General features: G+C 57.1%; 11 protein-coding genes across 11 annotated transcripts; 6 read left to right on the forward strand and 5 right to left on the reverse strand.

The window, feature by feature from the left end:
• Nucleotides 1-1,286: 1,286 nt before the first annotated feature.
• MSY001_1310 (uncharacterized protein) lies at nt 1,287-2,084 on the forward strand (the record flags this gene model as incomplete). The annotated part of the gene is made up of 1 exon (XM_018886425.1): nt 1,287-2,084. The coding sequence occupies one exon, from the start codon at nt 1,287-1,289 to the stop codon at nt 2,082-2,084; it is 798 nt and encodes a 265-aa protein (XP_018739901.1).
• Nucleotides 2,085-4,537: 2,453 nt separating this feature from the next.
• On the forward strand, nt 4,538-5,938 carry MSY001_1311 (uncharacterized protein; the record flags this gene model as incomplete). The annotated part of the gene is given in 2 exon segments (XM_018883111.1): nt 4,538-5,373; nt 5,386-5,938. 2 exon segments carry the CDS (start codon nt 4,538-4,540, stop codon nt 5,936-5,938), a joined length of 1,389 nt encoding a protein of 462 aa, XP_018739902.1.
• Nucleotides 5,939-5,983: 45 nt separating this feature from the next.
• MSY001_1312 (uncharacterized protein) lies at nt 5,984-9,256 on the reverse strand (the record flags this gene model as incomplete). Its single annotated transcript, XM_018883112.1, has 3 exons — nt 5,984-9,115; nt 9,147-9,218; nt 9,251-9,256. 3 exons carry the CDS (start codon nt 9,254-9,256, stop codon nt 5,984-5,986), a joined length of 3,210 nt encoding a protein of 1,069 aa, XP_018739903.1.
• A 1,368-nt stretch (nt 9,257-10,624) lies between these two features.
• On the forward strand, nt 10,625-11,328 carry MSY001_1313 (uncharacterized protein; the record flags this gene model as incomplete). Its single annotated transcript, XM_018883113.1, has 2 exons — nt 10,625-10,820; nt 10,847-11,328. The coding sequence occupies 2 exons, from the start codon at nt 10,625-10,627 to the stop codon at nt 11,326-11,328; spliced, it is 678 nt and encodes a 225-aa protein (XP_018739904.1).
• A 6-nt stretch (nt 11,329-11,334) lies between these two features.
• MSY001_1314 (uncharacterized protein) lies at nt 11,335-11,930 on the reverse strand (the record flags this gene model as incomplete). The annotated part of the gene is made up of 2 exons (XM_018883114.1): nt 11,335-11,832; nt 11,913-11,930. 2 exons carry the CDS (start codon nt 11,928-11,930, stop codon nt 11,335-11,337), a joined length of 516 nt encoding a protein of 171 aa, XP_018739905.1.
• A 64-nt stretch (nt 11,931-11,994) lies between these two features.
• On the reverse strand, nt 11,995-12,346 carry MSY001_1315 (uncharacterized protein; the record flags this gene model as incomplete). The annotated part of the gene is made up of 2 exons (XM_018883115.1): nt 11,995-12,028; nt 12,072-12,346. 2 exons carry the CDS (start codon nt 12,344-12,346, stop codon nt 11,995-11,997), a joined length of 309 nt encoding a protein of 102 aa, XP_018739906.1.
• A 2,321-nt stretch (nt 12,347-14,667) lies between these two features.
• On the forward strand, nt 14,668-15,879 carry MSY001_1316 (uncharacterized protein; the record flags this gene model as incomplete). Its single annotated transcript, XM_018883116.1, has 1 exon — nt 14,668-15,879. The coding sequence occupies one exon, from the start codon at nt 14,668-14,670 to the stop codon at nt 15,877-15,879; it is 1,212 nt and encodes a 403-aa protein (XP_018739907.1).
• A 7-nt stretch (nt 15,880-15,886) lies between these two features.
• Nucleotides 15,887-17,248, reverse strand: MSY001_1317 (uncharacterized protein; the record flags this gene model as incomplete). Its single annotated transcript, XM_018883117.1, has 1 exon — nt 15,887-17,248. The coding sequence occupies one exon, from the start codon at nt 17,246-17,248 to the stop codon at nt 15,887-15,889; it is 1,362 nt and encodes a 453-aa protein (XP_018739908.1).
• Nucleotides 17,249-17,662: 414 nt separating this feature from the next.
• MSY001_1318 (uncharacterized protein) lies at nt 17,663-18,008 on the forward strand (the record flags this gene model as incomplete). The annotated part of the gene is made up of 2 exons (XM_018883118.1): nt 17,663-17,897; nt 17,923-18,008. The coding sequence occupies 2 exons, from the start codon at nt 17,663-17,665 to the stop codon at nt 18,006-18,008; spliced, it is 321 nt and encodes a 106-aa protein (XP_018739909.1).
• Nucleotides 18,009-18,491: 483 nt separating this feature from the next.
• On the reverse strand, nt 18,492-22,242 carry MSY001_1319 (uncharacterized protein; the record flags this gene model as incomplete). The annotated part of the gene is made up of 6 exons (XM_018883119.1): nt 18,492-18,571; nt 18,670-19,304; nt 19,396-19,706; nt 19,852-21,842; nt 21,989-22,036; nt 22,101-22,242. The coding sequence occupies 6 exons, from the start codon at nt 22,240-22,242 to the stop codon at nt 18,492-18,494; spliced, it is 3,207 nt and encodes a 1,068-aa protein (XP_018739910.1).
• Nucleotides 22,243-22,314: 72 nt separating this feature from the next.
• On the forward strand, nt 22,315-23,823 carry MSY001_1320 (uncharacterized protein; the record flags this gene model as incomplete). The annotated part of the gene is made up of 5 exons (XM_018883120.1): nt 22,315-22,404; nt 22,438-23,037; nt 23,064-23,193; nt 23,217-23,769; nt 23,808-23,823. The coding sequence occupies 5 exons, from the start codon at nt 22,315-22,317 to the stop codon at nt 23,821-23,823; spliced, it is 1,389 nt and encodes a 462-aa protein (XP_018739911.1).
• Nucleotides 23,824-23,886: the final 63 nt, after the last annotated feature.

Consider the following 23,886-nt stretch of genomic DNA (forward strand, 5'->3'; position numbering starts at 1 on the left):
TATAATAGAACCTTGTGAACAAAGCCGTGCACAGAACAAGCGTCCACTGTATATGAGTTCTCACAACATACTGATTTTCTGTCGCAGCTCTTCAAATGGCACTGGGGCGCTAGAAAATCCTTTAAGAACAATGACCTCGCTTGGCTCCCCATAGCGCGCCAGGCTCTCTTCCTGGTTCTCATCTTTGTTATGATTCAAAATAGTACCGCGCTGCGCGCCCCTTGCTCCAGAGACTTTCTTCGCGATTAAAGGCGTCAATATCCCCTTGTTACCTTCCGCGCCCTGAATCATTAGTCATGAAACACATACGAGTCCTTCTCCTTCCTTGTATCCATACCGAGCCATGAGTCGCTCGGCAAACGTGGCAGCATCAAAGGGGTGATCTGAAATAGCACAGGGTGACGGGCTTCTCTCAGAACGTTGTATAAAACTTGATGTCAGCTCTGCACCATGAGAGCGAACGAATTGAGGGGCTAAGCGCTCGCCTGATACGCTTGGCGATCGTCGCGCTGGGACAGGCTTCACTGGGGGAGGCCCAGGTGGTGGCAACTCTGTGGACCGCGTCGCCAGACGTTCCACGACGTCAGGCCGTTTAGGAGGGGGTCCAGGCGGAGACACATGTGCCTTAGCTGCAGGAATGTCACCGAGAGTGGGCGGTCGTTTTTCGTCTGGGTCACCCAGCACAGGTGTGTAAGATGCGGGCGGGGCAAACTGCGGTAGCCTAGGACGGTCATCACCGCTTTCTTCGTCCGAGTCGTCGCCTCGCTGTCGATTCTGGCGCCAGAGTGTTATTGAGTTCTTTAGCGTCACATAATCGTTGGGCTCGTGCGGGTCATAGTTCTTCCTCAGATAGGTTTCATGGATGCCCAAGTCTCCCTGAGATAAGTATCATCTTACGAACCCCGTCTTGCGCAGCCTCGCGCTCCTCAGCAGCAGCCTGGGCCAAACGTTTATCCTGCTCCAGCTCGTCCGCAGAAAGCTGCATGACAATTTCTGACACCACCGCTGGCGCTTGAGGTGCGGGAGGATGCTTTAGCAGTGAGGCAGGCGTCCGCTGCGTAGAAGCCTTGGCAGCGGGCCTTTTACGAGGAGCAAATCGAAGTGCACTAGACCATGACCCATCGTTTGTCGAATCATGTCCGATACGACCTTCCTCCGTGTTCGAGGGGGACAAACCACGATACAGAAGAGACGACCCTGGCGAATTGGACCGTGGCCCCGCCATGGGTCTTGTGGAGAACTCGAGGGCCGAGCCAACATTTGCACTCCACCACGGAGGCCATGCGATGATGGCACGCTCGTTACGCGACGAGGTACATGCGACGCTGACTGTCTTTGAGCAAGATGTGAAAGACCTCTTCTCCAGCATGTTCCGGGAGGCAGCTCTCGAAGCGCGCAGTTCAAAACCTGATACCCCTGCGAGTCTGGCCAAGATCCAGTCTCTGGCCGATCGTCATGCCGAGCTGGTGCAGCTGACGCACGTCATTGCGCAGCACCAAGAAAATCAATCACGTATTATGCCACTCGTTGCAGAGATCAAGTCCCGTGATGCCCAGCAGCGTGCTACGATTGCTCGTCTGACCGTGCTACGGGACAAGCTGCGCGCACTGCGAGAGGCAGGCGCGACGGAGGCACAAGCCTTGGAGCGAGGGGAGGCGGCCCCATTGATCGCCCAGGATGTGTTGGACTATGCACAGAGGCTGGCCAAGTATACTTCAGCTCCTCCTGGGTACCAGTTGTCCGATTTACAAGCTGGTGCCGTACAGCCCAGCAAGGCGGCCCAAGCGGATTACAACCCTGATGCAACACGTGCAGCGGCCTACTACGACCCGATGATCCCAAGTATGCCACAGGAGCTCCCTTTTCCTACAGATCGCATTATGCGCCAAGGTATTCTCTACGCAGATGCTGCTATGGAGAGCGGTGTCGGTGCGGCAGAGCAGGGCGGCGAAATTGCCGCTTCGGGCGCACCAGCACCTGGCGAGATGCCAGAGACGACTATACCCACACACGGTGCTCTACCTGTCCTCGACTCCTTTGGCACGGACGACGAAGATGCATTTGATTTGGACCTGAATCCATAACCGCCACGTATGTAGTCTCAGCCCCCGCGGCCCGCTGGCTGTGCGCCGTAAACGTGTCAGAACGTGGAGAAAAAGGACCTAGTGGGCGAGGCCAATCATGCATGCGGTGCGGGCGCGTGCGGCCATCGTGCGGGCTCAGACCTAGCCACGAGCTTGGCTTGTTTGCGACTGTGATGAACGGGCCCGCCCCAGTCGCCGGGGATGCCTCGGGCTCGCCTTACAGTCCCCGAGGAAAGATGGGGCCGCTAATGCAGCCGACGCCGCCCATGCGGCCCGACATCTCTGGACGTGTCAGTGGCTCGTCCTACCCAGGGTCGCCGGCCCAGGCGCCGGGTCCACCGCATATGTCCCCCGCATACCCTCGTACGCCTGCATCTGTGCAGTGGGAGTCTCCACGGTCGCCACCAAGCGGCACTATGGTGCCATCGCCAGTGCTGTATGACCGTACAGGACAAGTGGGCCTCGGCGAGCTGGCCACACCCCGATGGATGCTCACACAGGGCACCCACGAGCCATTGATGACGCCGCCATCGGGTCCCCTTCCACGACGAGCACTTTTGCAAGACACGTCTCTGGCGGACCCGCACGCTGCGTCTGCTAGCAGCACGGCCGCGCGACATTCTCGGGCGATTTCGTACTCGATCGACCGTTCGAAAGGCGGTACAGATATGATTCCAGCATCGCTACCGTCATTTACGTCCATGCAATTCGACAATCTAATGCCTCAAGAGACACTTTACCATATCCAAGACCCAAGCCATCAATCTCCCTCCCTGCCGAAGGTAGCGTCGCCCGCCAATCGGACGCACCAGCGCCAGCCCTCTCTTGGCGTCAATCCATCGATTGGTCATGCGGCTTTGCTCCCTCCCCCTCTGATGCAAGCTCACCCGTACGAGGCTTCATCAGACACCTCTGGCGCAGATTTGGTACATGATGTGCAGCACCTGGAGGTATCAGACGCCTACACCCCTGCTACCACGGCACCACAGCCGGACAATAAGAGCTTGGACGATGTATTCACGGGACAGATGCCGCCCATGATGCCCACCATGACACTAGCCTCCCAGGAGTGGCCTTTGTCGTCCGATCTCGCGGAGCGCCCAGCGTTTTCGCGCCTGGAAAAGGAGGCAGGTGCCGATCAGACGCGTTGGTCGGTGATGCCGAACAGCGGGGAAAACCCACTTTCTGATAACATGTCGCCTCCCACGGGCCATATGTTGAGCCCGTCATCGCCCATGGCTACGCCCTCGGTCTCGCAGACCCATCCAGCGCCGCCGCCTGTGCCAGATGCATCGCCTCGTCCCCCCAAGTCGCCACGCTGGCGTCGCCAAAGTTCGTCCGCCCATGACGATGATGGCGACGAGAGCATTAGTATAGCAGGGCGACTCTCGCGCCGCTCCCTCATGGCCCTGGGTTCTATCTTCAAAGTGAGTCCACGCCGCGATAAGGTTAAGGAAGACACGAAGCTGGAAACTTTGGAAACCGATGCCTCTTCTACGCCATCGCGGGCGTCCCGGATCTCGCTCACACGCCGGCGCCGACAGAGCACGCACCTTCGAACTTCTCGTGCACCCGAGTCGGACGCTGTGCATGCAGGAGAAAACGATACGGTGCCGCCGGACGTGCCGCCGTCGGCGCTTCCCGTGTCGGCACCCTATGGCGCCGCCCAGGCGGGTCGTCGTGATGCGACAGATGCAGCACCCCCTTCACGTACGGAGCCTTCACCGTACTACACGGCTAAGGCACAAGGCAGCCGCATCCCCCGCGCCTCGTCCATGATGCGCGTGCTACATCGAAAACCCGCGGAAGCGGACGAAAAAATGCCAAGCATGCCCACGAGTGCCTCGATGCAGAGTGTATCGTCGATCAGCGAGTCACCTTCGCAGCGCATGTTGGCAGCCCGTGCCTCGCTGATGCCGGAGCAGAATGGGATGCTCCGTCGTCATGCTGAGGACATTGGCTCGCCCGCCGTAGCGCGAAGTGTGCGCAAGTCGCATGCGAGCAGCGAGGCGATGGAAGCACTGCGTCGTCAGCGTCAGCTTGCCGCGACGCCGAAGGAAAAGGGCGCGCCCCGATCACGGCAGGAGCGTACGCCTGGATCGATACCCTCCAGCGGTGTAGTTGCAGCTGGGTCACGAGTCGAGCAGCCGATGCATGTCTCATCGCAGCGGGACCAGGCCACGGAAGCGCTGCGCCAATCGCAGGACGAGTCGGCGAGCGCTGCCCGGATGCGAGAGCATGGCGCGGATGGCGCGGAATTTACTACCCACACGCTGTCGTCTGAGATGCCAGCGACGCAAGCGACGCCGGGTTCGCTGCCCAATGCCGTGACACCTGCGGCGTCGACGGCGAGTGTGAGCCGCCTTTATGTGCCCGAGTCCGGGATCCCTGTGCCGACAAATATGCGTCGGCGATCATCGAGTGTACAGTCGCGGCGCACGACACGCACGCCGATGTTCGTGGATGATACGGCTGCCGCGGACGAGGAGATGGAGCGACATGTACAGCGCTTATACCGGCGGAAACTTGCTGCGGGCGCCCGGCAAGAGGACTTGGACAAGCACTTCTCCTTCCCGCAGCCGGTAGCGGCGAGCAAGCGTCTCTCGCCCCGGCAGGCAGAGGTAATTTATGGCAATCACTTGTGCCCATACGAGATGCAAGAGATGAAGGAGTATGAAAACATATACTACCTCGGCTCGTTTGCGCGGCACAAGCACTATGCCGTGCCGACCAAGCCGGAGCGGAATTATGGCTACGACGACGAGCGAGGCGACTACATTGTCAATATTCGCGACCATTTGGCATACCGCTATGAGATCATCAAGCTGCTTGGCCGCGGAAGCTTTGGGCAGGTCCTTCAGTGCCGCGACCACAAAACGGGCAGATATGTGGCGATCAAGTTGATCCGCAACAAGCGGCGCTTCCACCACCAGGCGGTCGTAGAGGTGAAGATTATGAAGCACCTCACAGAGGCTGATTCAGATGGCCGGCATCACGTCGTGCACATGTCGGACTCGTTCACATTCCGGCACCACCTGTGTGTGACGATGGAGTTGTTGAGCATCAACCTGTACGAGTTGATCAAAGCGAACAACTTTGAGGGCTTTTCCACGACGCTGATCCGTCGTTTTGCGTATCAGACACTGACGTGCCTCTCGCTCATGTGGCAAGCGCGTATTGTGCACTGCGATCTCAAGCCGGAAAACATCTTGCTCGTGCATCCACGGCACAGTGAGATCCGCGTGATCGACTTTGGCTCGAGTTGTTTCGAGGACGAAAAGGTGTACACGTATATCCAAAGCCGCTTTTACCGCTCGCCCGAGGTGATCCTTGGTGTCGACTACCACATGGCGATTGATATGTGGAGCTTGGGCTGCATCCTCGTCGAGCTGCACACGGGCTACCCGATCTTCCCCGGCGAGAACGAGCAGGATCAACTGGCGTGCATGATGGAAGTGCTGGGCGTGCCGGATCGCGGCCTTCTCGAGCGCAGCACGCGGTGCAAGCTGTTTTTCGACAGCACGGGTGCGCCACGCCCCGTCGTCACGTCGCGTGGACAAAAACGGCGGCCCAACTCTAAGTCGTTGATCAGCGCGGTGCGCTCAAACGACGAGTTGTTCCTCGATTTTGTCGCGCGGTGCCTTACATGGGACCCGGAACGCCGCTTACAGCCCGAGGCCGCGCTTCGACACCCTTGGTTCTTGCAGCGCGCCGAGCTAGGTGGTGCCCCGCCGCGGGTGCCCTCGACGCGCCGCGTGCCACGGAGCGATGCGCCACGGAGCGATGGCTCGCTTCTGCCACGCGCTACCCCTGCCGGGATGACCGTTCGTAGCAACGAGGGATCGACACGGTAGCGTGAATCCGTCATGTTTCTACAAGCAACGCGATGTGCAGCGCCTCTACACCAGGTAGGCCTCCAGACCATACTCGCGCACCTTCTCGGGTGCCTGTGTGTGGAGCAGCGAGAGGAACGCCACCACGTGGCCCCGTAACTGCCCACCCAAAACGTCCTCCGAGCTGCCGAGCACGTGTCTGAAGAGCTGTAAGATTGTGTCAAGGTGCTGCATGCCAGCAGGGTGGTTCGCGCGCACAAGCTGGATCAGGCACAGCAGCACGGGCGCCCACTCTGCGTGGTCATTTTCCAGTGGCAAAGACGAGAAAAGCACAGGGAGCGCCTGGTCCAGGGGCACACCGTCGGGCTTCTTCATGATCATGCGCGCAAGGCACCCACACGCATTGTCGCGCGCTGTCTTAAGATCGTCCGCTTCGTCGGCCGTCTTGGCAAAGTAAGGCTGCAATGCGGTAAGTAGCGATGCATAATGCGGCGACAAGTCCGCGTCGCTGTTCTCAATCAGCACACCAGCGGCAAACGCAGAGTTCGAACGCACGGACGCCTCTTCGTCGGTGATCGAGTGCGAGAGCACCGTGAGGATGTCCTGTGTGAACGGTGTAATGGCACTCTTGAGGCCCACAATAACCTCGCCCAGCGAACCAATTGCCGTGGCACGGTCGCTCGTCGAGCGGCCTGGGCTGTAGTACTTGCACAACAGCGGTAGGAACTGCTGCAGCGGACCCGCAAAGTCGCCGCCCAGCACGTTCGCCATCGCGCCGACCAGGTCCGTGGCTGCACTGATCAGCACCGACTCGTACTCGCTCGAGTCCTCCGAGTCCTCTGCCTCCTCACCCTCCGGGTCAACTTGGCACGCGGACTTCTTGTCGAGAATTTGATGCGTGTACAGGCACGTAGTCTCGAGCCAGTCTGGCGTAATGATGGCAGGACCACATTTGTTCAGGCAGCCCGCTAGCGACTGGCAGATCTCGATAGCGGCGGTGCGGTCGTCCTCGGCCTCCCAGGCTTCCATGATGTTGGGCACGACTAGTTGCACAATCTTTTGCACATCGGGGTTCAGCGGCACCTTCACCTGCACGCCCGGCACCCACTCAGGCGAGTCACTCAGCTCGTATAGCGTGTTGATGAACGTGAACAGCGTCGCGATGGCGCTCTTGCGAATACCCTGGTAAAAGTGCGACGTGAGACTGATCAGCTCCTCAGTCGCACGCTCCACGTAAGGTAGGAACGCACCGCGCGTGTACTGGAACAGCTCGCCCAGCGAGTCGGCCGCCACCTCCTTCTCGATGGCCACAGCTGTGGACACGTTCAGGAACGAGTTCGCAAGCTCCTCCATGTCCACGAACCCATCGTCCTCCTCATCCTCGTCCGGCACGCCAAAGCCAGTGATCGTGCCATCGCCCGGCGCACCCGGCACAGGATCGTGTTCCGATTGCTCGAAGCTCTGCAGCATGCGAGGCACCACATGCTCCAGGTAGGGGCCAAACTCGTCCTTGAACACACGCGACATGACCGCAAAGAAAATAAACGCACATTCACGAATGCGTGGCTGGTCCATCGCCAGGCTCTCGACGGTAATGCGCATCATATCGGGCAGGTACGGACGGAAGTGCTCTGCGCCCACCGCCTCGGCGAACGTGCCGATGGTATCGGTGGCAATGCCACGCAGGTCCATTTCCTCGCCCTCTTCGGTAAACAGCAGGAATGGCTGCACACGCTGCATGAGCGGCGCAAAGTACGGCACAAAGCCTTCTTTCGCCGCGTGCGCCGCACTGCCAATCGCACCCGTGATCGTAGCCTTGACGGCAACGGGCGCCGTCTCCAGCAGACCCGTCAGGCGCTCCATGATGGCGGGCAGGTACTGAGCGATCTCATCGCCCATCACCTCGAGCAGGGCATCCAGAGCCGTGCAGGCAGCGCGCTGCGTCTCTGGCACATTGATCAGCTCCATAATCAGCGGCAGGAACACAGCATGCTTCGCGGCACACTCCTCATCCAGCATTTCACAGAGGCAGCCCAGTGTAATGCACGACGCTTTGCGGACCACCACCTCAGGATCTTTCATGCCGCTCTCCACAAACGGCCACAGCTCGTCCATGTGGGGGCGTATGTACTCCGAGCAACCCTCAACACTCACACCGAATGCCATCATCGCCGCCTTGCGGTGCATAGCATCAGGGTGGTGGGCATACGCCTGGACCAGCTCGAGCAGTGGAGGGAAGACGTGACTCGGCGGGAGCTCAGTCGCCAGCTGGTCAATGACACGCAGCGCAAGGCGCGCGGGTGTGTCTTCTTCAACATCGTCCGACTCCTCCTCCGTCGCAATCGGCATAAGCTGCTCGAGCAGCGGCTTGGCCAGACCAAGGCTCTGTACACGCGAGCGCTTGTATTGGATCGTCCACACAAGCGAGTTGAGGCACATGAGACGCAGGTCCTCCTCGTGGTCCCGGTTCGCACTGTTGCGCACGAAGAAGCCCACCAGGTCGGCAAGGTGCGCCGTCAGAACAGGGGCCTCGAGCATGCACAGGTTCTCAAACACGTCGAGAATCTGACGCACACCTTCGGTGTGTGAGGCATCGAGGCATTGTTGCAGTACCTCGACCATCTGCGGCACCGCGCTCTGCATGGCCGACAGGTCAGCCTGGTCGTCCGAGTCCAGGTTCTCAGCCACTTTGCTAAGCGCGCGCACAGTGGTAATGCGCACCTCGATGCTCTCGGGGTCCTGTAGACCCTTGGCGAAGAGGCCCATAATGCGCGGCAACTGCGACTTGAGAGCCTCACTGTCCACAAACGTCTCCAGAATGATAAACAGGACAAGCATGGCCGTCTGGCGCTGCGTGGCATTTGGCGACTCCGCCGAGGTAAACAGCCACGGCAGCAGAGCAGGCCACGACTGCATCGGAAGCTCCTTGCGAGCAATCTCCGCAATCACACGCGCCATGGCATTGCGCAGCAGGTGGCTTGGCTCTGCGGAAATAATCTCGAGAAACTTGGTCTTGATGCCATCACGGATCTCGACGGGCTGCTTCGTCCAGACCTTGTTGCTCTTCGACAGTTTTTTCCGCAATTCCACAGAGGCGAGTTGGCGCACAGCCAAGTCCGAAGACGACGCCAGAATCTCAAAGAGAGCAGGTACAGCCTTGCTGTCCTTCAGGTATCGGGATTGGAGTGCCTCCGTCGCCTAGCGTCAGCTCACATTCACGCATACGTACAGCCTTCACGGCCGCCGTGTCGGGCACATTGGCTTGCTGCAGAATACCGTGCAGCTCCTGCACATAAGCCGGCTAGGGTCAGCGCTCCCGCTCGTCGCACGCACATCCATGTTGGTCACCCGCAACACCGGCCGCGAACCGCCGAAAAAAATTTCACCCTCACGTGTACGGATAACATGAGATTGGACCTAATAGGAGGATGTGTCACGGCCCCGTCCGCTACGCTAGAGAGCAAGATCGTGTGTAGCCTATGAAAGCAAAGCGAAAGAAAGAGTACGATAGTAGATACTTAATATTGATAGCTTAGAACAGTTTCCATTTTTTTCGCCAACTAGAGTGGCCCGACGAGTCCGACTTGGACTCCTTTGACGACGACTCCTCCCCCCGAGCCATTTCCACAGCCTGCGGTGCCGGCGGGGCCTCCAGAGCGGTCTGAAGCTGCCCGTTGATATGAATTGTCTCGCCCTCTGGCGTGATTTTCCGCACCGTCTCGTTGCCTTGCGCATCCCGCTTGGTAATAATGGTCTCCCGTCGACCGTTGACGACAGTTGTACGACGACTTTCTGACGCGTTTCCAGAGCCGCCCTGGAACGAGTAGTTGGACGAGCTGCTCGAATAAACGGTATTGCCACCAGGCATGCTGGCGTGAATGGGCTGCTGTCCAAAGAGTGAGCCGAACGATGCCATAGTAGGAAAGGACGGCGGCGACATAGACTCACCAACCAGTGGGTTGCGCGATGCGAAAGGCGGAGGTGCGCCAAAGGAAGTGGGACGCCCTATATTCGACACGCCAGGGAAAGACATGCCCCAGTTCATGAAGCTGTCGTCGAACCCGCTGTTGGCCTCCATCTCATGAAAGTCGCGCGCGAACATAGAATTAAACAACTCAAAAGGGTCAAAAGAGCCGCGTGCAAATCCATCTGTTCCGTGTCGGCCCTGCGCTCTCCGTGCCGAGTCAAAGCTACTCTCCCAAACAAATGTGTGACCGCCGGGAGACATAGACGTCTGCGGGTCCGAACCATCAGGCATAGTCCCCGTAAGCAGCGGGTACTCAAATCTGTCGTATTCCCACCTCCGCCTGTCGTCACTAAGCACTTCATAGGCTCTGGGACGTTAGCTACAGAATACGCACTCCGCCACAAGCTTGAATTTGGCCGTTGCTTCTTCCTTCTCAGAGGCCGAAGCACGATCAGGATGTGACCTCAACGCCTGCTTACGATATGCTGTACGTATCTCATTACCGGAAGCATTGGGATCCACTTCCAAAATAGAGTACCAATCGTTTGGCATGGCTTCGGCTATCGCCACCGCTTCGTCTGTAGCTAACTTTTATGTGTTGGTCTGACACAAATCCCCGATCTCCCGCGCGTTGGAAAGTTCTGGACACGTGGGTCCACGTGGACCGCGTGGAGCGATCGGCGGAGCGCGAACGAACGCGGTTGCCCAACCTCCCCCGCCCAGGAACAGCATCCAAGACGATGCACACTGCCCCCGTGCGAGGGCGCAAGCGCAAAACCCAGCATCCATTTGCATGGGATCCATCGAATGAGGTGCGAGCCAATATGCCCCGGGCCTCGGGGATGCTCGGCGTCAGTGCGCCGATCGTGAAACGGCCCTACGCGAATATCATTTATGGTCGCGAGCAGGATGAAGACGTGGCTGATGCCCTTGTTGGTGCGTTCAGCGATACTTACATCTAGATCCACTCGATGTCGTCGTTCCACGCGATCTAGCTGCCGCCCGCTACGCACTGTACCATGAGTGGATGGATAAATTGCTGGGTCCTACCCGCCTAGACCAAATGACAGCACCCGCGCCCGTCTACAATGCCAATGACAGGAAAAAGCTACAAAGCGAAATTTTATCGCTCCAGGATGAAATCGAGACTACCAAAGCTGTACACGCGGAAAAGTTAAAGGCATTTCAAGCGCCACTCGACGATACAAACGAGGAAACAGAAACAGAGCCCTGGGCACAAGCTCCCAGTGCTGGCCGCGTAATTGGCATTGGCTATGTACCAGCTGATATGCCCGTGGAAGTGGTGGCGCAATTGGAGGCGCAAGCGAAACGCCGCCACGAGCGCGAGGCACAGCAGCATCCCCCATCCAAATCGGCGGAAGAAATTCAAGCGATGATCGATAAGGTGAATCAACGGTATCAAGAGACACCAACAGTGCCATAGAATGTATTACAGATCTCTATTATGTACATCATCCAGTGAAAGCATGGCACGTCTTCGCTGTGTAAAAGTGTCTGTTGACTCGGAGTGAAGCCGTGCCTGAGATAAAGGGCTCCAGTTCGGTGTGCCTTGCTGCTCAGCGGGATTCAAAAGGTTCTGGATTACTCGTGGAGCGTGCGCACTGGAAAGCTCCATCAGACGCGCTCTTGCCGATTCTAGCATGGGGGTATCCAAAGAAGGAGGTTGCTGCGCATGTGCGCGAAGAATGATAATGCCCATTTCGGAAGTGGGGGTCTTGTGCAAAAGCTCGGCTTCACGAACAAGGTCTGATGCTGACGAAGGAGTCGGCAGATGCATGAGAAACTGCATGGCCTCGATATAGTCAGAAACAATGAGGCGGTCACGGTGCATCAGAATCAAGACTGTAGATACATAGGGCAGCAGCGATAGGGAAGGGTCTCGTCGTATCATGGCATCCCAAAGGAGGGTATTTGTTTCCACAGGAAACTGAGTAAGTAGAACGCACATACCTCGTGGAGATACATGAGACGATGCCAACGACTGCAAGGTCAGCCATAAATGCGTACAGTAGTATAGGTGACCATTCCAGCTCAAGCCCGAATAAATGGCTTTCCAAAATCCGATCGACGCGATACAAAATGGCTTTGATCAGTGAGGGGGATCCGGCGCGCTCGATGAAGTACTGTGAAGCAAGGCGCTGCATGATGCCTGAGAAAAGGAAGAACGTGTCCGCTTCCACTTCCTCAGGTGCTAGCAGCGAATGGATATCCAATGTCTCTTTCTGGGGGTCCACAGGGGTTGGGAGAGATTCGCGTGCCCTCAATGTCCACAGGAACGACGCCACTTCATGCATACCCTGGCGATAGTCATAATCAGATTGGGTAAGTGACCATATCGTCAATATTCGTTGTAAGGAAGCCACACCAGCGTCAGAAGGCAATTCGGAGAGACGTTTGAGATCTAGGGCAATGAGTTCTTGCGTGGCTTTGATATTATCCATCTTTTGTCTCGGCGTCTGGGGTAAGTGACGATACTACCAACCGCTTCCTGGAGAGGGTGCATATCTTCATCATCAATAGGTACTAGAGGTCCTTGCCACACAAAGGCCAGCCTATTCTGCAGATGTCGATACGCTCGCCGTTGAAGTCTTACAGTTGATGGCCATGAGCGAAAAGCGTCGTTTGAAACGTCGTCAAGTCGTAGGCGCCATAGAACGGAATAAAAAGTTCTTTCCTTTACAGACCCTTCCTGCTGGGCTAATAGCTCCTTCCAAGACGATCTTAAATTAGTGACTCATACGCACTCAAGCTGAGCCAGGCATGCTTCATCCATGGATGTGTCGGACGGCTTCATCGATCTAGATTGAAATCGGGCAGAATTTATTGTCTCCTCCATCTCCACCATGACGACCAAACCCATGTCGAGTCGACTTCAGGGGCTGAAGTTCATGCAGCGAGGTGCTCAGCGCGCTGCTCTACAATCTGAGAAAAAAGGATCGGACCAAGTAAAAGACAAAGCACCTGAAGGACCATCAGAATCCGTTGATCCAGATCAATGGGTCGTGCCGTTTTCCCACCGTGTTACCTCACCAAAAGTCGAGGACAACTGGGGTGAATGGCTTATGGGTGCTACCAATGAAGAATCTATAAATACAAGACGCACTTTTGGCGACTGGAAAGCCACGAGGCGCACTTTGAAGAAAGAACAACAACTAGACGAGGATTTCAAAGAAGCCCATGCACTCCTCAATGAATCGGACGATGAGCTTGAGGTTGGGAGTGAATCAAAGAGCGAGGACTCAGCTTCTGATTCCGAAGATGAGTTCCTCTCTGCCAATTCGTCTCCTAAATCTACGTTTCAGAAGCCACCTAGCGCTGCTTCGCGACGGAAATCAAATGCCCCTCCGGCACCCGCATCGAAGCGTACGAAACGCGCAGCTGTCGCAGATAAGTCTCAAAGTTTACGCAAGAGGAAGGAGAAGTAACTACCAATCTAAATTGAGCAGGTCTTTTTCGTCAAATTGTGCCCACAGTTGTTCATCGTCGTCTCCATGACCTCGACGCTCAAAACTGCGTCTCAGACCACGCTTTTGAGCTGCCTTAGCCATATCATCGCGCCACTCGCAGTCATTGCGCCATGCGCAACTATCGCAACGGTTTGTGCTGGCAACGGCAACCCCTTCCGGCTCTCGCTTTCCATCCAACAATGCGAATGTCTTGTCCAAGAAGTCGTCCAAAGCTGGTTTATTGTTTGTGACGGAAACACTCTGAAGGGCTTCTGCCGTATCACGTCGCATATATACAATTTTCATCATCGGCGCCATTCGCCTATGGATACCTCGCAAGGTGGTCTTGACCATATCCATGACGTGCTGCAGCGTCAGATCGGGAGCCAAATGACCCCTTTCCCAAGGCGTATCAACGCGATGTACCATTCTCTCCAGGTCTTCGACGAAGGCATTCGTCAAGGGTATATCCATGCGAATATGGAACGTCTCCCAGATCACGGCCAAGTCCAAGGTAGATGCGCTGTCCTCGAGGGCGCAATGCCAAGTGGCAGCCATGCTCACGAGTAGGCGGCGGTATATCATGCATTGCCAATGAGCCTGCTGCTGGTCAATGCGTGATGGGATCGTTGCTGATGAGCGAGTCTTCGTCTCCAGAAGGACAATCTCGCCCCGCTCGTCAAGATGCAATTCATCAATGATACCTCGGATCAGTTTTCCATGTATTACTCCAAAAACAGGCACTTCACGAGTGCGCCCGCTTGTTTGTAAGATATAAAGCCCTGTTGCAAATTGCAATAACAGGAGAGCCCATTCATCTTCCCGTGTTTCAACGCGAATCGACACTTGGACAGGCAGTACATCTCGTTCGATGTCCTCGTGTATGGCTGAACCTTTCTCCATCACAGCCTCCTTCTGTTCCATAGAGCTCCAGTCTGGCTCCATTACTGTCCCTCTGGGTGTTGTAATAGTGAGCGGCCGCATCGAAAGCGGTAGGTGTGACTGGAACAGTACATTATATTGGTACGCGTATTCACACCAGGCCGGAGACACTAATTCCGACACACCGAGTGACATCTTCCGCATCACATGCTCCTCGATGGACCTAGGTGGCTTCTTCTGCTTGCTTTTAGGCCGCCGTTTCTCATCTCGCATGGCAGACGCCCCCGTCGCGCGCCGAGTCGCAGTGCCTGGCGATGCGGTGTCGCGTGCTTGTTGGATCCCCGCAATAAGCGTGTGGATGACATAAGCGTTTGAGCCACACCGCCTCCCGTTTGGCACTCTTGTCCTAGGACGCAACGCCGCACGGCTTCAACATGAAGGGGTTTACGAAGTTCATTCAACGGACGCCTCACGTTGTGACATCCAAGGTGGGACTTTCTGCCAAGTCTACGGATGTTGAATTTGATCATCTGCGCCACAAGTTCACAGCGGTGGAAAAGCTAATTCGTCAGTTGACGAGAGAGTCTCGTACCTATCTGGACGCGATCAAGAAGATGCTTGAGTCATGCAGTATGTTCACCAGTGAGTTCAGTACTCTTTACCACCCCCTGGGCTTGGAGTACGACCTCGAGCGCAGGCACCCGGAGGTCGTGCAGACTCTGGTGAACCTCAGCGGCTACATGACCTACATTGACGATCTGCGTGAATCGCTTCGTCCCGAGCTCGAGCTTATTGCCACCCGCGTGATTGCGCCTGCCGAAGAACTTGAAAGCCTGCTCAAAAATATTGAGAAGGCTATCACGAAGCGCGATCACAAACTGATTGACTTCGATCGCCACTCGAACTCTTACACGAAGCTGAAGGAGAAGCAGAGCCGGTCGGCCAAAGAAGACCAAAACATGTTCAAGCTTGAGCACGAGTCAGAGGCCTCGGCGGCCGACTATGAACATCACAATAACCTCTTGAAGGCGGAGCTGCCCAAGTTCATGGACATGGTAACGCGCCTCATCACGCCGCTGCTCTACTCCTTCTACTATATGCAGCTGAACGTTTTCTATCTCTCTATGGAAAAGCTCAAGCAGTTTGCCTCTGGCAAGTTTGATATGTCTGAGAACAACCTCATCTCGCACGAGCACAAGTATGCAATCGATATGAGCCAAATCATCGCTGAGCTGGAGTCGTTCTCGATCCAGAAACCGGTGCCACCCAGCGCACGGATTTTGCAGATGGCCAAAAGCGGAACGTCCCTCAGCACACGCACCAAGAGTCAGATGATCACGAACCCGAAATCTGCAGCAGCTCTCCCCGCCTCCAGCTTTCCTGCGACAGCCCCTGCGTCGGAACAACCCCCCGCCTATACACCGAGTACTGCGGCCGCGACGGCACCCCCCAAGCCCAGCCCCTTGGCGGCCGACTATGTCATTGCCCTGTACGATTATGCTGCTACCGCTGATGGCGACCTGTCGTTCCACGCTGGTGACAAAATTGAAGTGCTGAAGCGAACTCCCAGCGCGGAGGACTGGTGGACAGGCCGCTTGAATGGCGTTGAAGGCGTGTTCCCTGGAAACTATGTGCGTGAAGCGTAGTTTCAATCTATACGCCAAAGAGTACACTCTTGTAGTCGCGTAAAATGACACCGACACTCTCCGTTCCACTCAGACCCACCTCGGATGCAATTGCACTTACATAGCGGGGTGGCGTCACATCGTGGAGCAGTTGGACGACCTTGAGGCGCGACTGCGCACTGCATTCGGCGCGAGTCAGCAGCACACTAGGTGTCTGCAAGGTATCGTCTTCTTGAGAGAGCAGGTCCGAGCTCTGCCCTGCCTCGTTCACAACGAAGCTGTCGAGCTGGATGCGATCGCTGAATTTGTACGTCTCACAGCATATAATCACCGGAATGTGGAAGCCATGCGCCATCATTGCGCACATGGCTGTGCCTGAGCGAGCATAGGGTGCACCGTTGGACAAGAGCGACGATGTGCCCAACAGCACGAGTGTCGCTCGAGGCGCAAGAGTGCTTAGCGACGTCAATAAGCCGTAGGTCGTGGGGATGCCTTCTTCTAGTAGCCGCTCAGCCAGCTGACGTCCCTCGTAGAGTGGGCGTGAGTCAACGACGATCACTTCGAACTGGCGCCCCTGACGGAAGGCCTGTAGCAGCGTACCCTCAATGACAGAAGAGTGGGCATATGTCATAACGACCTCACCATCATGGATTTTTGCGGCCGCGTGTGATTGAATGACCTTGGCGGCATACACAATGCGATCGCGGATAAAGTGCTCGATCCGGCCCAGCAAGTGTTCCTTAGCGTCCTCCTCGCTAAGCGACGCTTCCACCACACTAATTTCGTACTTGAGGAAGCGCACAGCATGACCCGTGGCCGTGTTTAATGGGCGTGATTCCACAATGAAGCCGACCTGCTGGGACACGCGGGTAAGAAGGTCGCGACTTAGTACAGCACCTTGCGGGGTTTTGTAATCGCGGATCACTTCGCCAAGCGCGCGAAGTACGGCTATAGCGCGCTGGTTCGCTCCACGGATCGCAAAGGTCGACAGCTGGTGGCACAGGGTCAGCACAGCAGGATGAATAACGCCGCGGGCTGCCGCACTGCTCCAGTTTATGGCATTCATGCGGGCGTTGCGCGGCAGCGTCACATTTCCAAAGAGCGAGGCATCTCCCAACACACCAACCGTAGAGAGATCCTCATCGAGCGACGGCGTCGGAGCTGCGTCCTTGATCTTGGACATGGCTGGCTTCTCAGGCCGCCCTTTACCTGCGCCTGTCGCACCACCAGTTTGGACAGGTCCAGAACTGTGCTGTCCCTGAATTTGTGTCTGGCCTTCCTGCTGAACCTTGGCAGCTGCGCGACGCTCACGTTTGGCTTCCTTTGCAGCCTTCTTGTCTTTCTTGACTGGCGCCGCGTCGGCGGGCTTGGGCGTTGCGGCGTCGGCCATGGTGGTCCAAGGAGAAGTTACAATCTTTGCTGCGATCCGCCACTGAAACACATGAACACTAACCGACTACTCAAATCCACTACATCCATTATCTGTTATGTTGCGTCTTGCGTCGTGCGTCCCATAGGTACAGCGCTGCAAATCCAGGCCTGTTACAGCACTGCACACCGCTGCACCGGAGGTAGCACTCTACACACTCCACGCACATCCAACAAAGCAGATGCATTTACTCTAGGATCCTACCAGGAATCGATTCGGCGAAGGGAAGCAAAAGCTTCAGCCGGTCGAGCAGAATTGGATCCATGAAAACGAATGGAGAAAAGGCACGCTAAGCTGAGCGGCGCAACGGACGACGAGTCACGTGATGAGTCCCTGCAAGTGACACGCCCCTGGGTTCCCCACTAACGGGCCACGATGAGCGACAGTGTGACGCCAACGGCGGCACCCGATGCCGGCAAGGCTGTTATCAAGAATGCTGACATGGACCAAGAAATGCAGCAGGAGATAGTTGAGATGGCAGCAGATGCCATGATGCGCTTCGAACTCGAGAAGGATATGGCCGCCCATATGAAGCGCACTGCCGACAAAAAGTTCGGTACAACTTGGCACGTTATTGTCGGTCGCAGCTTCGGGAGCTTTGTGACACACGGTACGTACTTAGTGCTCACAATAAGAGTCTAAGTACTTTCTTTACTTTTGTATGTTTATGCCTGCTCATCTAGATCTCGGCCCCATGGCCTTCCTTGTATGGCGAGCCTAATGCTAGCGCGTTTCTAGCCACATGTCCAGCTCGATCCAGCCGCCACCCACGCGCGCGTGAATGTTGCGCTGATCCACGTCTCGTGGGTGCTCGGGAATGTGCTTTGGTCAGCCATCTTGTATACATACGATCCGGAGTAAACGACAGGTCACGTTTTTTGACAATAACATATACCGATGATATACGTCGCCCTGTCTAGCATGGGGTTCTTCCAGGCGCTCCACCATTACATTGCGTGCGTTGCATATACGAGCCACACCAATATCCAACGCATCGCGCATATCCGGCACATATCTTCGGGCGCCATTTACGGCTGAGTGCCTGCTAGGGGTATATCTTGGGGGTGTCACGGGCACAGGTAGCACAGACGGCACAGGGGGTACAGGCGGTACAGGCGAGCCTTGTGCCAGAGTGTGCGAGGGACGTGGTAAAAGAGATGCACGCCGTGTTAGGCGCTTTCCTTGAGACGATGGAGGACGCGCGTTAGGTGTTCTTGGCCGGTCCATAGCTGACATAGGTCTTGTAGACGCCCGCTCGCTGGGCGAATCCTCGACCAAAGGTGCCTGGACGACCATCCAACCAGGACTATGCAGCGACATGGAGGCACTAGCGCTGCGTTCGGAGCGAATTCTCCCCGTTGTTCGCGGTCTCTGTGACGAACCTGTGACGTGCGACATGGTGTGTGAAGGTGTCCGCGGTAAAGATCCCGGCGTCCGCGGCAAGCGACTCGGTGTACCAAGGGACCAGCGCCGCTTGCGGGCGTCGTCGTCACCGGCTGGACGCTTGCTCATCGGCGTGCTGATAGTAAGCGACGAGGCTAACACGTCGGAAGCTTCTTGAACATCATCCATATGATGTTTTTGCTGCAGTATACTCCAACGTGATTCAATTTGAGCGTAGCGTGCTCTCGCCTTGGGTTGCACGGGTAGAGATCGACGCATCGTAGATATCAGATGCGCACATGTCGAGAGCATATGCCGCTTCTTCGCTTCCAAGGCATCTTTGGAACCCGGAGATTCAGATGCAGAGTTTGATTCCAAATGGAGAAGTATGCGCTCACACTGCATGCACACGTCGTAGGCAGTCAGCACTGCGCGTTCGCTCTCTAGCTGAAGCTCCAAATCCAGCGCGTCGGCATGGATTTTATGAAAGTGAGAGTGAATAGATGCGACAGCATCGAAAAGTCGCTGTGGACCATCGGTGCTGGGTGGTAGCATGCATGCCTTTTGAGCCGTTTCACGCGCATGCGAGAGGCGATCCCGTACCTCGTCCAGCCTGACTAGTAGACGCGCTGCGCTTATATCTGTCGAGTCCCAAATATGTGAGTGAGACTGAATCACTTCTTCCGCTGAAAATATAGCATCCTGTAGTGCCTCTAAAGACTCACTGGCCCGTAGTGTGGCCTGCCACGCTTCGGCTCCGTCGTCCATCGTGGGCCAACCTTGCTGATCGACCTCGGTTTACCTCCACCCTCAGGGCAGGCGTCTCGCACGTGCCATTTGCTACAGAAGCGATAGCGCCGACCATGCGACAGGCCGCGCACTCGATGGTGTTCCCAGCGTCGTCAGATGACGGATTGTAGGCCGTCCATGGGGGCAGTTCCATGGCTGCTCCGTCTCGCTCATGTGCTGGAGTACCTGCCGCATCTGGCGGAGGTCCAATGCCGAACCGACCATGATGCTCTTCCGACAAGCCCGACTCGCCAGCATGTCATAGACCTTAGTGCAGCGTGCCCGACAAGCCTGACCATGCTGTGTCTCACGCAGCTGGAAAAGTAGCTCCTCGAAGTCTGGTGTTAGAAATGCTGCGTACCATGCAGGTCGAAGACCGTGTCTTTGCTGACCGGCTTAGAGAGCAGCTTGATACGATGACCTGGTGCAGCCTCCTCGTCCACACTGACGTCGAAGCCATTTATGCGTAGCCATTCAGCATGTTCCATGGCTACAAGCTCGTCCGTGGGTGCCAGCTCCACAGGTTGGGGGCGCAGAAGCTGCTGGCTGTGGATCTTGGTGGTACGCTGCAAAGTCTCGAAATTGAACTTTTCGTCCGCTGCATGCTGATCAATAATGAAGAGGTCGTCCATATCTGGTGTGGTTCGTCTGGCAATAATAAAACCCAAATTGAACTGCCCCACAACGTGCATTTGGCTAAAGTCCGGCTTGGCCAAGACTCGCTCCAAAGCTGCAACCACCTCCTGATCAGGGACACCCACTTCCGCTCCCTGCCAAGGCCTGGGCGTGCACGGCGTGGGTGCGCGCTCCAAACGGCCACGATATTTCTGAAAATCAAACGGAAGTATGACAGTGTGTGCCGAAAGTGAACTGCGATTTGTTGATCTTTGTACAGTGCGACCCTTGTCCTGGGTATTCATCGGCTGAACATGGACGGGCGAGGAGGGCTGAGCTTCCTCGTCCAGCTCATCACTAGATTCGGTAGACACAGACGTCGCTGTGATTGTAAACAGATCCTGCTCGTTGTGAGGGGCATCGACCTGCGGCGTGGAGCAGGATGCGGGCGGACAGTCAGCTGGTCGAGCCGGCTCCTCCCAGTCTGACGGGGGGCTTTCTACACCCGGCGACACAGGCACGTCTGGTATCTGTGCCCTGCGATCGGGCTCGTTATTTGGTTGGTCATCGTCCAAGTCTTGGGCCTGGATCGGTGTTTCTGGCAGTCTGCGCCGCTTGTGACGTTGCCATGCTGGGCGTTCCACTGTATTTTCAGGCTCGGCTGGTGTAGTAGGAGTCGTCATGGGGGATCTGTGCCTAGTCTCACCCTGCAACGACGCATCTGGGCTGCCTGGTGAGATGGGCTGGTCCTCTATGTCCGACCCATCCAGACCTTCTTCTTCATACTCCGACACGTAATTATCAGGCAACTGTGCTCTCTTCATTGCAAAGTTTTGTACGGCCTGTCGAAACTGCGCGCGCATAGACGAGACGCCCTGCGAAGCACTAGCATCTTGTGAAACCGGTGGGGAGCTCCACGAAGCTGACAGCGTCGATACACAAGTTTCTGTGCGGGCCGATTTGGGGGGATCGCGTGTAGCTTCCGGCGCGCTACGCTTGGGAGCTTCTTCCGAAGGTGTCGGTGTCGACTCGAACGCCTGATTCTGCACGTGCAGGATGCTCCGAGATGGCTCAAGAACTTGCTCGAGCGCTACGCGAATGCGTTCCAGCAGAACAGCTTCCTCGTGGAGGTACAACGTCCGCTTGTCCGGGCTCACATTCACATCGTAGGCATGCCTACCGAGTCGCAGGTCCGCAATAACACAAGGAAACTGTGTTGCATTGAATGTGCGATACACCTGGTTAAAAATGTGTGCCAGCTTAGGACATTCCCATGGACGCCCATTCAGGTAAAAGTACTGGCGATCGCCACTGCTGCGCCCACTGCCCGCAGCGGGCTTCGAGACGAGGCCCAGCATGCGAATGTCGTCGTCGTGGTCGTCGTCAGAGAGATCTAGATTCATGGACTGCATAGCCGCCGAGGCCTTGGTGCCGAAGAGCGCGGCCATATTCGCTTGCAGATACTGCGGCCCCGACGAAGCCCGCACAACGAGTTGCGAGACGCGTTTTCCATCTGCCAGCAGGACGGAAGAGGCCCAACGCACGCCCTCACTAACCAGGGCATACGACTGGATCATGGCATGCGCCTTCGCAAACTCGCGCTTTACATTCTTCTCTAGCTCGCGCCGACGGACAGGCAGACCCGAGAGAAGATTCAGCAGAGTCACGGACGTGCCACGCTGCCTTGCGATGCGCTTGTCACACGCCTTCAGAGAACCATCATGCGCAAATTCCAGCAGGGTACCCATGGGCGCATCCTTCTCTGTGGCTGTGAGCATAGTCACATCAGCAACGGAGCACAGCGAGGCCAGTGCCTCGCCACGAAAGCCAAACGTCGTGACACGCGTTAGGTCGTCGAAGCTCATAAGTTTGGATGTATGGTGGCGCCGCCCTGACATTAGCAGCAACACGTACCAATCATAGCATAATCGTCCCTGCGTATACCGCTGCCGTTGTCCACCACTTCGATGCCGCCCAGACCGTACTCTTTGAAGCGCAGTTCTCGCGTCAGTTGTGCGCGACGCACCTATACTTGTGGCGCCTGCATCCAGCGCATTCTCAATTAGCTCCTTCACCGCGGATCGCATATCAGGCACGACTTGCGCACCGGCAATACGGCGCACATCGCTCGGCGCGATCGGCGCGATACGCGGCGCGTCGGTGGCCATAAGGCAAATGCGGGGTGCGCGCTTATGTCATGAATGGATTGGTGGCGCTCCGCCAGGTCACGGACCTTGGGCATGGCACGACACGTCCCAGCGGTGCACCGCGTACCACTGGAGCTATGGACGGTCGTCTTTACGTATATGGCACCGCACGAGATTGTGCGCGTACGCAAAGTATGTGATTACTGGCTGATATAGACTATGCGTGCCATGTTCGTGGCAGGTGTGTCAACGGCGCTCTGGCACCAGTTGTATGTGCAGCGCGCTCAGCACAGCCCGCTCGCGGCCTATACGTCGAGTCAAATCGTATCTGTTGATGCGATGGAGAGGGCTCTGCTCATGCGCGACAAGATGGATCGCGCATGGGCCACACGGGGAGCGCAGCCGGAGCGTGTGATCCGATTCCGCGCGCATGTGAACCGCATCACCAGCGTGCGCCTCGTTGTAGGCCCCCCACATCCACGGGAAGGGGGCGTACATACGCCATGCTGGCTCCTTACCGGCTCTGTTGATGGATATGTGCGGGTGTGGGACGTCAACCGCGTGTTGCAGCAGGATGGCTCGCTCAATGTCACGCCGGAGCTGGCTGTGGATGCGCTGCTCCGGAGCACTTGCGACGAAAGCACTTGCGACGAGGATGAGCCACGCGTGCTCCCGACGGACCCTGCCCATGATATCAAGCGTTCCGCTCGGGCCTTTCTCGTGGCGGAGGTCGATACTGGCGGCGACGTCACGTCGATCGACGCGCAAGTGGATCCGGAGATGCGCACCATGACCATCGCTGTGGGGTCGTATTATGTATGTCGCCATACACTCACACACAGAGCACGGCAGGCGCCCTGCTGTACGAACTGCGTTTGCGGTCCCTGCCACACATGCTGGACATTTGTGCTTCGCTGGATCCCCCGGAGTGGGGCGGCACACAGTGTGTGTCGCTGCTGGATGACGTGGTTGGTACGTATGGTAGCCTCACGCAGCCATTGGCACCTATACTGGGCGCATATACCTGCTTCACTGGCGCTCGGGCGAACGAACCGTGCTGGAGCAGCTGGACCGCGGCTCCATTGCTGCGTTGGCGCTGCTAGATACCCATGTGGTAGCTGTGTCGCGCATGGGTCATATCACCATCTACGAGCGCTGCGGCACGGCGGACGCAACCCGGGTCGGGCAGCATACCGTCGGGCAGCATCCACTGCTCAGTGCGTCTCTCGGTACCGTCGATGAGCGGCGTATGGGCATGTGTCGACGACCTGGTGCGGGGGAGCTTCCGCTGCTGTGTGTGGATCCGACAGGCCTGACGCACTGGTCCTTGGACTACACACATCCGACGGAGCCGCCGAGGCTCGTGGCCCACCATGAAATGTCGGAACGGCTGATCGGTGCGTCAGTGGGCGCCTCGGGGCACCATGGCATCCTGGCGTCGAGTTTGGGGGGAGTCCCGCCGATCTGTGCAGTGCGCCTGTATACCCGGGACAAACCCCTGCTACCCATTCGACCTACGCCCGACATTGCAGTTCCCGGTGACTCGCTGTCGGTGCCCGTACTGGGACCAGCCCCGGTGCCGGCAGGCGCCCCGCCGCCTAGCAGCCCGACACCGCGGCGTGTGCGCGTCGATTCGTTTTCGTCGACATCGACGACGAGTTCCAC

Source organism: Malassezia sympodialis, genomic scaffold, assembly GCF_000349305.1.
Source record: "Malassezia sympodialis ATCC 42132 genomic scaffold, msy_sf_5, whole genome shotgun sequence".
In the NCBI taxonomy this organism is placed as follows: Eukaryota; Fungi; Basidiomycota; class Malasseziomycetes; order Malasseziales; family Malasseziaceae; genus Malassezia; species Malassezia sympodialis.